General features: G+C 43.8%; 1 protein-coding gene across 16 annotated transcripts in view; it reads right to left on the bottom strand.

Moving 5' to 3' along the window:
- Window positions 1–10200: 10200 nt before the first annotated feature.
- CLYBL (citramalyl-CoA lyase) overlaps window positions 10201–15162 on the bottom strand; it is a 222898-nt gene continuing 217936 nt past the window's right edge. For 14 of the 16 annotated variants that reach the window (XM_036250259.1, XM_036250254.1, XM_036250247.1 and 11 more), the window contains 2 exons: window positions 12090–12209; window positions 10951–11077 (listed from right to left, as the gene is read on the bottom strand). In XM_036250259.1, coding sequence (XP_036106152.1) covers window positions 12114–12209 — 96 coding nt within the window. In that variant the 3' untranslated portion in view covers window positions 10951–11077; window positions 12090–12113. Of the gene's footprint in view, window positions 10295–10950; window positions 11098–12089; window positions 12210–15162 lie in introns of those variants that run through there. The other 2 variants (XM_036250249.1, XM_036250248.1) reach the window with 2 other exon arrangements.

Raw genomic sequence — 15162 nt, 5'->3', positions numbered from 1 at the left:
GAGTGGGAGGGAGAGAGAGGGGGAGAGCAAGAGACCTTGAAAGGGACACATCCAGTGGCTGCCACCTGCACAACCCAACCAGGGCCGGGGACAAACTGCAACCAAGGTACATGTCCTTAGTGGGAACCAAACCCGGGTCTTTCTGGACCACAGGCTGAGCCAAACCGGCCAGGGCGATTTTTATTATTTTAAAATTTAAATCAAAGTAAATAAGAAAATCAGATTAACCTCTCAGAAAATTTTCCTCTAAGACATCTTCTTAAATTCAGAGATCTCAGAAGTCCTGAAATAAAACTTACTTCATAAGTTACCCAACCCCCATGAAATATTTTGGACAGATCTTATGAATTTGGAAATTTTATGTTCGCCCCACATTTCAGTGTTTCTAAATAAATTCTAAGTCAATTACCAAAACAAATATTTTTCACATGTGAGAGTCAAGATGTGGTCAATGTTTTTTATTTCCAGGTGGAAATCAAAAGAATCAAGTGAAAATGTTTATGGATAAAGACAGATGAGAAATGAAGATATTGAGTCTTTACTGTTAGCTTGGGATGACAACTTGGGAAGTGTGTGCATGTGTGGGTGTTCACACGTGAGCCTCTGCTGCGTTGGGGGCATACCTCATAGAAACCCTAGGGAGGGGTGGTGGCAGACTGCAGCCCTGGGCCAGCTTGCTACTGATCTCAAGGCCATGAACACCTAAGAACCCTTCTTGAAGATAATGTCACCATCAACTTTTAAAAACGTAATTAAACTGGAGATGGATTTTATTTTCTTGTTATGAAACCTAGGCATCCACACTAAGGACTGAAATGGCTATATTCAGAGTCTACTCAGTAAGAGTATCCGTAGCAAAGAGATGCTGAGGTTGTAATTGCTCCATGAATAAATCAGAAAACCGAAAGATCCATGTTTGGTGTTTCGATTAGAAATACAAGGGAAAGAAGTAACATTATCATCAAAACTGTGCATTTCTAAAGATACTCATTTGAAAGTTTTGAAAAAAAAAAAAAGTCAAGCTCATGCCCTGGGGCTTCTGGGAGTTATGTACAAAATACAATAATTAAATTAAGTCCAGCAGTTAAAATTCCTCATAAAAAGAAAAAGCTGGAGCGCTTCCCAATGGGGAATGCTTGACTTAAAAGAAAGGTTTTACTCTGTGGCCTGAAGGTCAACACACTGGGACTCTGTGGGAATGTATAAAATTTCTTAAAGGGGTTCTTCGGTCTTTGTTTTGTTGAAAGAAAATAAAAGAGTAAAAGGGGACAAGTTTTGAAAATTAGAAAAATGAAGGTGCAGCCCTAAAATCATCATGATTTCTATAAACGCAGCACCGGAGGCTATGAAAACATGCTCTCTTTCTGAGTACTAATCTAACACACATGCTCTCTGAGAAGGAAGGGAAAGGCCAATGGCGCCATTGGAACAAACCATTTTAAATGCTCTCATTTTCAGAGGCAGTGCATGTAAATTCACGACCCACTCATTTGCTACTGATTTTGAAAATATTTACCTTAAATATTCTCATAAATGTATTTCACAATTTAAAATTCTTAGATGATACAAAGACAGATCATCTTTTTTAAAGATTAAAAAAAGTGAAACAAGTTCGTAAAAAATGATTTGGGGGGGTGGGGGTGTCATAGTCTCAGTAATTTAAAATAGAATATTTGTCATAATTTGAAAATACCTGGTTTTATAAATAATCATTTATTATTACTTTATGGTAATTTCCCCCACCCCTAAAGGAATAAGGTTAAGAACAGGATAGGAATCAAATTTTATGTCCTTAAACTTTGTTATTTGTAAGTATTATTCTGGGTTCCCATGTGAGTTTCAGGCTGCATATTCAAATAATTTCTACTAAAACATAAAGAACCAATACCAATTTGACAGATCCTTGCCTTCTTTATTGCTTAAACAGAATCTGAATGTTGGCTCCGCATTAAGACAGCATGATCAAATGTAGGACATTAGGAATAGCAGCGTTGGCAGCAATATTTAATTTACTGAATCATTAGCAGCCTCATTGACATTTCTACTTTGATTCCCAAAGTACAACATGAGCCGTCCTCTCGCTCAGACTCTGTGCAGTAAAATGGGCTAATAAACTTCCCGTGCCAAGTTCCCAGTAAATGAAGGACTATGGGCATCCTGCAAGCAGCCATCAACACTAGATTTACTTCCAAAACATGGACACAGAATTAAAATATATATATGTAATATGATATATATAAATTACAGAAAAAGAACTACAGAATTTAAGAAAAAGTTTGTTTTCTTCCCTACATTTGTTAATTTTGCTTTTGGAATTGTGAGGAGAGGGAGGAAGGTAAAATAATAAGAAACAGGAAAAAAGAAGTGGAACCAGACCACAGTTGACAGGGAAGAGAGAGAATAAGCGAAAATACATGGAATGATGAAGGCCATGGAGGATGGGGCCAAGGGAGTGAGGTCAGAGCCCAGAGGAGGCCCAGAGAACAAACACAGCTTGGGGAGTGCACCCTCTGTCCTTGAGATCTAGGTCCTGTTCCTTTTTTCTTCCGCTGAGACTCCTTTTCTTAGACCATTTCCAGCCATGTAGACCAGTCTCCAGTGGACAATCTCGCAGTATGTTTGAGGGACTGTTCAGTCTGGGACTCAGTTGGGCCAGGGTGCCTTCCAAGCCTACTACAGGGTGGTATTTGCCTGGTGGTAGAACTTCCCGGCTGCGTTTGATGCCTAGTTGTTTGAATTGTGATGAGCTCAAATCTTTGCCCGGGTCAGGCACTGTCTGTGAGGGAGCCAGTTGTTTAAAAACTAGCTTCAGCTATTTTCTCATTGTTTCAAAAATCTCATTTGGAGCTTCCTTAGTGGGGAACTTAATGTGAAACCATAAATCTGGGGCATTCTCAGATGTGGAAACTGTGTGGCTTACTGGCTTAATTTTGAGACTTTAGCAGTGGACTTGGTTTTGACAGCTGTGTGACCTTCAGCAAGTCCACTAAGAGGGCCAATATCCGCACAACTCCAGGAGGCACTCTCTCAGTGTATTTTCTCTATGTGAATGGAGCCCCCTTCAGCCAGCAATCAGTACTGCATTGTTGTCCCCAGCTTCAATGTCTGTCTACAAAATCAGGGAGTTGGACAAAATGATAATACACATTTCTAGTCAGAACAGCTCCATACTGAGAGAAATTTCCATGGTCCAGGAATGGGACTAGGAGATTCTGAACAACAGAACAGCCCAAAGCTCTGCTGGAATGCACATGGCTGTCGGAGTGTGCTGCCCTAACCAGCATGTCCAGGGATTGGCCCCACCAATAATTTTCTGTGAGAACATATCCTTTACCTACCAATAAAAGTGAAAGAGAAAATGGGGTTCACTTAATAGAAATTCACTTCCCAGCCAGCTTTGCTGTAGTGAGGTTCCCATCCTGGGCTGCAGCACAGATCTAGCACCTGGATAGAAATCATTTAACCTCTACTGAATACCTGCTATACACTAAGCATAATGCCAGGTGCCTTTTATTTATTTATTTTTGCCTTTTATTTATTTTTATTTTATTTTTTGCCTGGCCAATGTGGCTCAGTGTTTGAGCATTGACCCATGCACCAAGAGGTCACCACAGCCTGGGCATTTGCCCTGATGGGGAATCGAACCAGCAACCTCTTAGGGCACATGCCCAGGTTGTGGGCCAGGTCCCCAGTGGGGCATGTAGGAGGTGGCTAATTGATGTTCTCTCTCTCATCGATGTTTTCTATCTCTTCCTCTCTCTCTAAAATCAACCAAGAAAATAAATATTTATTTTATTTTTTGCAAAGTGCTTTTAAAAAAGAGTAACATTTATTTATTTATAGTTTTTATTTATCTCTTTGACATTGATTCTTTTTTAAAGACTCTTTTAAAAATTGTGGTAAAATATACATAACATAAAATTCACCAGATGCAAGCTGCCCTGGGAAGGGGGAGACCTTGAACCAGGCAGCTGTCTGCAGCCGAGGCAGATACACTGCCCTAGCCAGCAAGTGGTGCTTTCCGGGGGGATTGGAGTGGTAAATTTCTGTGCTGACCACCTTTTCATAGCAACTCATTGTTAGATAATATTATTCTCATAGTTGAAGAAACTGATGCTCAGAGGAAAAAAAAAATGACGTGTCTGAATGTAACACAATCCATTAATTGTACAGCCAGGATCAAAACGGAAGTGTCTGATAGAGGAGTCTCAGTTCCTAATTTTAATGAACACTTTAATCTAGCTCTTGCTGGGGGTGAGAGATGAGCAGGAGAGGGATCCAGAGATGCACGGCAATGCCCAATATTCAGAGTATTCACACTATTTTGGGGACACACACACACACACATAAAAAGTGCTACAACAGAAATCTAATCCGATGTAATGGAAGGACTAGGGGAGGACCAGTAAGTTTTCTCTGGGGAGTTGGGGAGACCTCACAGACTTGGTCTTCAAGTTGTGTCTTGAAGAATGGTGAGGAGTTTGTTGGGTATGGTGGAAAGGGAGGGGTTGGTTACAGCTTGTACAAAGGCTTTGTAAAGGAGCGTCAGGCGCTGCAGCCAGGCATAGTCTGGCTGCACGGTGGCCGGGGCCCCTTGAGTCTGGCTGCACCGTGGCCGGGGCCCCTTGAAAGAGGCAAGGTGTCACTGGTGTGGAAATGCTAGTGGGGCTCTTAGTGGCCAGAGCTCCCTCACACCAGACTAGGAGGAGCATCACAGAGCTCCTCTGAAAACTACTGCAGAAATTCCAGTTTCTGGAAATCCAATAGAAGAAACGGATGTACCTCTTTCCTCATTTGGGAGTTTGAGTATTAACATAGTTTTCCCAGGGAATCTAAGCCAGAAGTTCATGTTAGTTTTTATGTTCTTCCTTCCATGGAACTCAAAAGAGCCCATTAAAAAAACAAAAAAGTTAAGCCAGATGCCTAGAGTGGGTAGTCTTCTGAAGGAACTCCTCACCACAAAGCTATCTGAAATTGAATGTTCATTTTTTTTCTGGAATCTTTTACTGTGTCTGAATAACTAAGGCAATTGGATTCATTATTTAACAACAAAACAAAGACCAGCCAAACCAGCTATTTGGCATTACGTGGACAAAAAAAAAAAAATCTGGTTCCTTTTCATTGAATTTCTCCTCTTTAGCTAGACATTTTAATATCACATGATAGTTGGTGTTTAGTCTCCCTTGTTTTTCATACGCTGGAGTTTTCAGTACATCAACTCTTATTTATGTAATGAAGGGAATCTCTGAAGTTCCTCCCAGGGCTTAGACTAATCTCTGGGACCATGTCCCATGTTCTATATGTTTACACACTGCATATATAGTATGAGGGAGAAATTGATTTTGACCAGTGGAGAAGTGTTAACATAGTTACAGGATTTCCCCTCCAACAGATAGGCACAGGTGACTCAGGAGTGGATTTTCTACTCTATATGGTAATTTAAAGCTTTGTCTTTGACTTCAAGTGCAGCATTTATACCTCTGCCCCTTCTGAATGGGTTGATTCCTGAACAAGAGTTCATATTGGGGAGAAGCACCTTGAGTTGGCCAAATTCTGCCCTAAGCCCAAGCACAGCTTTGCAGTTCCCTTTGTAAGGCCAACGGGAGAAGGGGCCAGGACCCAGAAAGTGTTTGTTCCCTCAGCAAGGCTGACAGGCTGTTTACAAACACGCAGGGCTGACTTCATTCCTCAGACCCCAGGAGGACTCTGGCGTAGGGACTGCATCCTGGCTGAGCTCCTATGGACCAGAAGAAGAGCTGAGAAGGAGCTGAAATAGGTGAAAAAAAATGGCTGGCTTTTAAAGCATATGGTGTGTAGTTTTCCAAACGTTTTAAATTAATTCACACCTCTTGTTATTATCACTACTGTAGCCAATGGCACAGCTTTTGGTGTTGGCATCTGACAATATTTTATCCCTTTGTTCCTCCTTTGACTTCTCACAAGGGCATCTTAATTTTAAAAGTGCATCCAAATAGTGTTAACAATAAAAATGAACTTTTTTTTTTTTTTTAAAGTAATTGTTGATAGAAGAAAAATTTAAGGGCACCCAGAACCAGTCCTATATTTCCAAACTAGGGGCCTGGCACCCAGACCCCAGGCAGGCTCAACAGATGTTTGTTGAATGAATAAACGAACGAATGAAGTGATTTTCTCAAAAAAGTTCAGCGAAATCGTTACTTTCAGCCTGGTGGTTTAAAGAAAAGAAGGAAAGAAAAGAAAAACTTCGGGATTATTGCTTTACGCATTTGAAAGGAAAATCTGCAAAGTTGATTTTAGTTTTCTGAAGAAACTCTCAACCAAAAGCGGTCTGAAATGGAATGTTCATTTTTCTCTTCCTTCTAATACAGTGTCTGAATAACGCAGGCAATTCAACTCCATGACTGAAAAGCAAGGGGACCCGCATCTTCCGCAAGTCCCTCGGGCCATGGATCCCATGGATCCAGCTCTGAGCTGGGTAGGTTAAGGGCGCGGGACTCGAGGACACCAGGACCGGGCGATGCGCCTGCCGCTTGCACAGCCCCTAGGTCCTCATCCTTGCGTCTCGCCCAGGCGCCGACTTCGGGGCTGAAGGGACACAGGGGCCGGCCGGTCCCCAGGGCGGGTGCGAGGGCCCCGCGCAGGTGTCGGGCCTGTGCGCCGGGGATGCTCGGGTCTGGGAGACCCGAGGGGGACGTTATTGTTACACTGTAACGAGTCTGATTAACATGCTCCTGACACTTTCTCTTAGTTTCTTGGGCTCCTAGCAACAGTGCACAAAGGCGCAGGATTGTCCCGGGCTCCGCGGGGACACGGGGCAGCCTTTGATCTGCCACCATTACAGCGGGGCTGCGCGACAGGCTCGCAGGCTCCGGGCGGCTCGCGGCGGGCGGGCGGGTGGGCGAGCGGGGCCGCAGCCCCGGCCACCGGGCTCCCCCGGCCCGCCCCGCCCGACGCCCCGACGGTCGCTGCGCCCCGAGCGACCACCGAGGGCGGTGCCTGCCGGCTGCTGCTCTCCGCGTCCGTGCGCCCGACCGCGGCCTCGGGGAGCGCAGCGGCGCTGGACGCGGACTCGGCGTGTCCCGGCCCCGCGGGCGCCCGTCTTCCGGCCGGGCTCGCCGGGTCCTTCCCGTCGGAAGCAGCAGCCACAGTAGAACTTTCAGTGGAAAAAAACAAAAACTTAAAAAAAAAAAAAAATGTAAGGGCGCGAGCGACAAATTCAAAAAGATTTTGTAACAAAAAATCTACTGGCTTCAGCCCCATGAGACGAAACTGGGTTCGATCGGCAGCAAACAACGACCACAAAAGGCGCTAACGATGATTTCGGTTCCTCCCTACACAGCCCTCTCTTCATGTCCTTGGCAATTCTTCCTGATTCGGAAGGAAATGTGCTGCCAAATAATTGCTGGGATGTAAACAAACTTCCAACAACAACAAAAACCACCCGTCACAAAACAGCACAAAGCTACCTGGTCCCACCGCGCAAGATTTCAGGTACTAAGTTAGGTATTTGAAAGTAATTTATTACCGTTGTGTTCGTTTTCTTAGACTCCCATACTCACCCCGATTTAAAATCATGCGCGGAAGGAATGACTAAGATTTTAACATTTAAATATTGAGGTCAACTAATTACTTTCCCCTAAGTTGCATGTGAAAACCTCGCAGGGGGAAGGTCTCTGGGCTGGGAGGACAGTGTCCCCGAGCCTGGGGCCCAAGTTCCGCAGTTACAGACCGGCTTGGCGATCCTCTCCAGTATTAAATTAATATGCACGAGACGCTGCTGATAATCATAACCTCTTTTGTACCATCGATCTAGTACTTGTTTTCCGAGTACTAGAGGCAAAAATAAAAACGCAAGACACTTAGCTTGCCAAGATAAATAGAAACCATAAAAGCAGAATGTTCTTCAAATAAAAAAAAAGCGTGTATTCTTTTTCTCACTTTTTAGGATATTGCTAGAAATTCAACGTCCCCAAATGAAAGTCCGCTTGCCGTACTCCAGCAAAACTGTTGGGGGCAAAGGTGTTAATGATAATAATTTCACGTATCTTTTAGTAAAGGGGGGGGGGGGACAAACCCCACAAGGACTTTTCCATTTGCCCAGCAAAATATGCCAGGCAATGAGTTACTTTCAAATTCAAATCGGAGGCTTGAAGTCCTTCGTTCTTGGGGGACACTTTTCCCACCTTGTCCCGGGAGAAGGCAGAAGGGCAGCCAGGGGTTGAACGCTTGGAAATCTGAAGGGACCAACTCCCAGATGCCCGGGAACTTCCCAACTTGGGTTCCAGGATAGTGCCTGACTCCACTGGAGTTTCCCTCGCCATTTCAATAAAACATGATTGTATTGATATAATCCTCTATACATTAAAATGAGGTTGTCACAGATTGTCATTAAGACCTCAGTGAAACAATGAAGACATTATTGGGCACCCCCTCCCTCAGGCAAGGTATTAGGGGAATAAAACAATCTACACCACACGGGGCCTATTGAGATTAATGAAAAAATTATGCAAAAAAAGTCTCAATTTCATTTTCCCGTGACAGGGCTTTGCACACATACAGTCAGTCTTGCTTTTCACCTGATGATTTATTAAACTAATCTATGGTGATCACCACTGATGTTCTCAACCCAATCTTGTCCAGGCTCATTTTCTAAGTAATTGTTTCTCATTAGTTCTGATAATGTTTTAATAGTGTTGCTCATAATTTAGGCCTCAAGAATTAATAACGGGGGGTGGTGGTGATACGGCAAAGCAGCTTGTGATGAGGTACACAAAATATAAACAGGTATGTTTTTTAATTAATCAGGTTAGTGCAAAGTCCTCTTTTTGTGGTCCATTCCTAGTTCAGGAATTCCCCAGGTTGCGCATTGCCATCATGTCAGGGGGGATCAGTTCACCCAGTTCCTCCCTCCCTCCCTGTGATACCTGTACCTCACCCCCCAAAGAGAGCCAGGTGGGAAAACAGTGGTCAGTGGAGCAGCAGCCTTGTCTCCCAGTATTTCCTTGTCCTAGAGTTTTATTCTTCAAGGAATGAGGCACAACGGGTCTATGACTCCGACTACACTCTTCCAGGGCCCTTACTAGAGTCTCTGCTCAGAGTGGCACTTGGTCCAGATTTTTGGCTCTAGCCACGCAGTGGTTTTCAACCTGTGGGTCGCAACCCCTTTGGGGGTCGAAGGTCCTTTCACAGGGGTCGTCTAAGACATAACAGTCGCAAAATTACAGTTATAAAGTAGCAACGAAAATAATTTTATGGTTGGGGGGTCATCACAACATGAGGAACTGTATTAAAGGGTCACGGCATTAGGAAGGTTGAGAACCACTGCTAGTGGGACCCTCTCACGATTCTACCATAATCAGGACCAGGGGGTTATGAGGCAGATGATAAATCTGACGCTTGGGGAGACTTACACAGCAAGGTGGCTTTGTTTAAACAAAGTGCAGTTTGAGATAAAGGGTGTGGTGACTGGTCCAACATGGCTGGGGACCTAGAAACCCACTGGCTTGTTGGTGATGGGGGTGAAGACCTTGCTGAGGGGACTGCTTTCTCCAAGGTCCAAATGCCTTCACCCCCCGATCTGAGGTTCCCTCACTGGAAGGGCTTGGCTCTCTGTGAGCTCCTAGGTTGAGGAGCCCCACCCCCTGTAGGGTTGGGGGTGCCTGTGTAACTGGGGTGGAGACTAGAACGCCTTGCCCTTCCATCCTCTTAGAGCCTGGAGGGGTTATCTGGACCCACACAGAGGATGGGAAGAGCAGTTGGGCCGAAGTGGAGGTTGCGTGTGGGGAAGTATGAAGGTTTTTAGTTTCCTCTTTTGCTTAAGACTGGCCCTGCCTGCCTTGGCCAGTTTGGCTTGGCGGTTGAGCGTCAGCCTGTGGACCAGACAGTCCCTGGACCAGACAGTCCCTGGGTGGTTCAGTTCCTGCTAGGGGCACGTACCACGAAAAAAAAAAAAAAAAAGACTGCCCCGCCTACACTTTTAGCACTCGAGAGGGGCGTGTGTGCGTGTATATGCAGGTCAGAAGGAGAGGATACCTTTGCCTTCTGAGTAGTCCTGTGTCTGTGTTCTGAGCAGAGGGACTGCGTGAACACCTGGAGTCCTGGATTACCCTTGTGCACACCTGGATGCCAGCACAGGTGGGCACAGCTGCGACGAGATGGCGTGGGGGCTGCTTCTGTCACTGCTGCCCACTGCTCTCATTCGCATCCCTGAAGCCCAGTGTGGCAGGAGGCCAGTATCTTGAAAGTTGGCTGAGATGCCATTTTTCTCCTTGTAGTCCCTTTGCGTGAGGGTGGGGCTAGCTCCCACCTTCCTTTCCTGCGAACATGAAGCAACACAGAGCGACCAAGGTGAAGGGTGACAGTGCTCTCATGGGTGGTTGCAGGGGGTGTACAAGGAGGGGATATGCACCGCCCAAGGCAGGCCAGGACCACCGGGCACATCCCTTCTCAGTTTAAGAGCTGTCCCCAAGGGTCCCATGCTTGGAAATATTCATAGGTGTCTCAAGAATGTGTTTCTACAGAACCGTCCTGCCTGGATCAGGTTCCTCTGGTGTCCCCATCAAAATTAGTTTGCCCCCTTCCTGCCGAGCATTGAGTGGGTGGGTGTTGCACGAGGGCCTGTGGGCCTCTCCGCTTTGCTTTGGTGCCATGGTGCTTTCCTTCTATATTACCTTTAACTCTACTCCCCTCTGGGCTTCCTGTGGGAATAGAAGAGGTAGGGGAAAAGCGGACCCCTGGTTGGGGAACACAGTAGGGGCCACATAGGAAATAAACAAAAAGGGCAGAGGAGGAGGTGAAAAATGAAAATAAAAAACAACTGTTTTCTATTTACAGATTTAAATAAACAGAACAGCCTTCCCCGCAGTGTTTGTCTAAGAGCGGCAGCCTTGCTGCTGTGTAGGTCATGAAAAGGTTGGTGTAGAGTTTAAAACTTCCCATTCTGTTAATTTCTTAAAGAATAGTCGTCCAGAGTCTCAACACAAAAGCTCATGATTTAATGAGGAGCAGAAACAAAATCTCTGATTGTTGGTGTTTCAAATTTCATTGGCGTCCTCTGGCAAACACAAGTTGATCCTTCGCAGCTTCAATACCCTTTAGCCTTCAATATAAGAGCACATGCTGAATAGGAAAGAATGGCTGGTTGTTATGTTTATTTACCCTTCCTACAAGCTGGGTTAACCTCTTCAAAACAGCTTTACTAAGCCCGTTAACCACACCACCCATATGACCTGCAGCAGCATCTCTAATGTGATGCAAATCTCACAGGGGACCATATGCACCAGCTCCGCCGCATTGTGTCTTCTCAGAGGCTACAAGTTTATTGCTGAGGGGGCCCTGTCCCGGCCATACATTTACAGGGGAAATGGCCTCAATGGCAAACAGTTAAATGGGGAAATAAAGGGGGAGAATGGACGGTTCTGTGTTTCTGCGAATTTATTTTTTAATTGCTGGTTAACTGTTGGCCCAAAGCATTCGCCCAGGATGCCGGCTTTCCGTCATCACCGAGCAGTTCAAAGATTGTGGATGTTTCATTGGGGGCAGGGGGATGGGGTGGAGTTTAACAGTAATCAGTTTTGAAAATTTATTTTTAGAGATATCTATATAAACCAATACGACAGTCAACTTTTCTATGCCATCTCTGTTGTTTTTATCACATTTCTAGTGAAATAAACACAACCCTTTCATTTAGTTATAATTTTTTTTAAAGCCTGACCTTTCTTAAAATTATGTAGGGGGTCAAGTGAACCAATGAACCTTATGGGAAACATCTAACATGAGAAAGGAGAAGGGAGTGCATGTACTTGGGAAAGACCTGTCTCATTATGACCTAACTTCCTCTCACAGCCCATCTATCCCTACTATTTTACCTCCCTGTGAAATAATAAGTCCATATCTATGACACATTAATGGACAATAAAATCATACGCTTGGAACCAAAATGAAGAACGTTCATTTTTAGAGGAATAACTGGCCAGTGAGATAACCACCACCACAAAAAAATGTGATTAACATGAACTGTAGATGGAGAAAGGTTCCAATCTGGCATATTAACAAGTTGCCTGAGTATTATGGTCTGTCTTTAAGAAACCCACTGTGTATGTTCAGCCCACCTGATGAGAGCTTGATCTAACAGATCACTTTTTCTTGATGGATGTGGCAAGCGTAACAATGTTCTGGGCTTGCTTCAGTAGCGGCATGTCGATCATGCTCCCTTGGAAAGTAAAGGCTCCCTGGAAAACAGAGAATACAAACTTCCTGAAAGAAAGCTTGGAAATTATAGGCTTCCTTTAGGCACACACTTGTATAACAAGAACATTTCAGATTCCACCTGAATTATACTGACTTTCCAACCCAACTTTTGAGAAAGCCAAAGTAAATTACAGGGGAATGATCTTTTTTCCTTCTAAAAAGGAAAAAAATCTTTTAGCATTTTAATGGAGTGGAAAAACATCAGACACAAGGTATTGGATACTGTTCATTTAACTCTTGAAATCAAGCAGAAAACAACTGTAGAGGGAAAATGTAAATACTTCCTTCTAGGTTTTGAAATATTGCATAGAACTTTATAAACAGTAATACACTCTGGCAAGTGATTATTGTTTGAAAAATAAATGTGTGATCAGGTTAATGGCAAAATACTTGCTTCTTGCTGTCACATAATTGAGGGGTAACACTATCATGGGATGAGAAAATGCAAGGTAGGAATGTACTGAGTGAAAAGAGATTCCTCTGTTGGTTCACACTCACAGAATAGGTTTAGACGGACAAGGGACATGAGCCATTAACAAAAAAATCATAGGTCTGTTGAATGGTGAGACTGGAAGGAATCTCTGAGATCTGGTTTATCCCCATTTTACAGATTCATTTTTTAACCTGAAAATATTTATTGAATACATCATGTGATCTAGATCCTGTTCTAGATGAAGAAACAGACCCAGAGTAAGGTGATTTTCCAAGGTCATAAGGAAAAGTTAGAGCAGGGGCTAATACTTGGATCGCAGAACTTCAAACCTTCATCGAAGATCCCCCATATTAAGATAACAAAGTAGCCCGGCCAGTGTGGCTCAGTGGTTGAACATCAAACCAGGCACCAAGTGCTCGCTGGTTCGATTCCCAGTCAGGATACATGCCTGGGTTGTGGGCCCGATCCCCAGTGGGGGGCATGCAGGAGGAAGCCAATCGATGTTCTCTCTCATTGATGTTTCTATCTCTCTCCTCTCCTTTCCTCTCTCTCTAAAAATCAATAAAGAAAAAAAAACAAAGGTAACAAAGTAGTTCCTTTAGTGCATCAGAAAAAGAAAAACATAATGGAGAGAGGGCAGTATGCCCAGAATAGAAGTTAATGTCTGGATATTTCTGCTCTTTCAATTACTTCTTGTTGCTATTTGCAATCACAGATCTTCATCTTAATTCTCCTTCCCTCTACCTGTTGGCAAGGATGCTGGTTTGAGTGGAAAGCAGGTGGTCTTTTGAGATCTGGAGGTGGATTGAAACCAAGTAATCCTAGCTGGTGGTCTATTTGCATATATTGCCATCTACCTGTGGATTTCACAAACACTCCCTGTCAACAGCCAGTGCCGTCATTATTCAGAACTCCCTGGAGGGAACTCCTGGGCTCTCTGGAAACCCTCATCTCCCACAATAGCATAGAGTTCTACATAGGACGGAGGTAAAACAAAAACAAAAAATTGGTGGGGAATCCTTAGCAATTACTTCAGAGTTTATCTTTGAATCACTAGAGATTTAAAAGCAACTAGGATAAGAATTTTTACCAGGACAGTCATGCACCACAAACAACTTTTTGTCAATGATCAAGACCACATATATGACAGTGGTCCTGTGAGATTATAATGAAGCTGAATAATTTCTATCACCTAGTAATGTTGTAGCCATTGTAATATCATAATGCAACACATTACAGTTGCCCACAGTATGCAGTACAATAACATGCCAGATTGGTTTGTTGCCTAGGGACATTAGGCTATACCATAATAGCCTAGGTGTGTAGGAGTTGTGTGTAAGTACACTCTGATATTTGCACAATGATGAAATAGCCAGTGGCGTATTTCTTAGAAAGTACCCCTGTAGTTAAGTGACACCCGATTATATTGCTTAACCTCCCCAGCCTTGGAATGATAAATCTGATTCACATGAACACCTGTGTGGACTGAAATCCTGTACTCCAAGTCATGTCCGACCCTCTTATTTTTACCATTTATACTCCCAGATTGGCCTGTGACTAATTTCATTCAGCCTAGAACTAATTTTGGTCATTTCTGTGACTATGATGAATTTTACGAATTTGGTAGAAGTTCCAAGGATGTTAAATGGGTTAGCATGACATGTGAAATCAGGGTGTGGGACTCCTGCTGTTTTACAAGGCAATAGTCTAGTTTCCTTATTGGAGTATATGATGAAGACCAAAAGACTCCTGGTTGTCCGCCCACCAAGTGGATTATGGCCCTGTAAAACAGAACATCTGTCCTGCTAAGGCTTCAATAATAGGCTGGCGAGACGAAATTAGCATAGATGCACATGAAGTCAAGATGATGCACAGAGAATCAAAATGATGGCTTTGGGTCTATGCCATGCTCCCCGAATCTGCTTTGGGTTCCACATGCATATCAAAGACACAAAATATTCCATGTAGTGTTTCAAGACAGAGAGATACTCTCTTTCTTCTACTGTGGTAGATTTTGCTTAACTTCCTGTATGAAGCTTATGCTGTAAAACCAAATTCAACATTTTTGTTCTTTGTTTCCTTCATCTCTGAAAATTGAGGCTTTCAGTGTTAAGAATTAGACAGCCTAATTTGAATATCCTGCTTTCACATCCCGACCTACAATATGGGTTGGTTTTTTAACATGTGGATCTACCTGTGAAACGGGCAGGGTCTGTTGGTCAGGATTTAGACAACACAGTTTGTCAAAAGCTGCCTGGATTTGCAGGGAGGGTTTGAAACATTCCTTAATAAATGGTTACAGATAACTTTCAGTTTCACGGCCCGTGCCCTTCTGAGAAACTGGCACACACACCATTTTCAAAGCAAAGGAACTTGCATCAGTGTGAAGATTCAGACTGTAATTTGGTTTAAAATGCCTTTAAATAGTAACTCATTCATGGTTAAAAACCTTAACAACAGTGACTACAATAATAACAGCTATAATCTTTTGAGCAGTTGCT

This window comes from Molossus molossus, unplaced genomic scaffold (genome assembly GCF_014108415.1).
Source record: "Molossus molossus isolate mMolMol1 unplaced genomic scaffold, mMolMol1.p scaffold_m16_p_9, whole genome shotgun sequence".
Taxonomy (NCBI): domain Eukaryota; kingdom Metazoa; phylum Chordata; class Mammalia; order Chiroptera; family Molossidae; genus Molossus; species Molossus molossus.
Note: the sequence above shows the minus strand (reverse complement) of the source record. Positions and strands in the feature narration are given on the sequence as shown.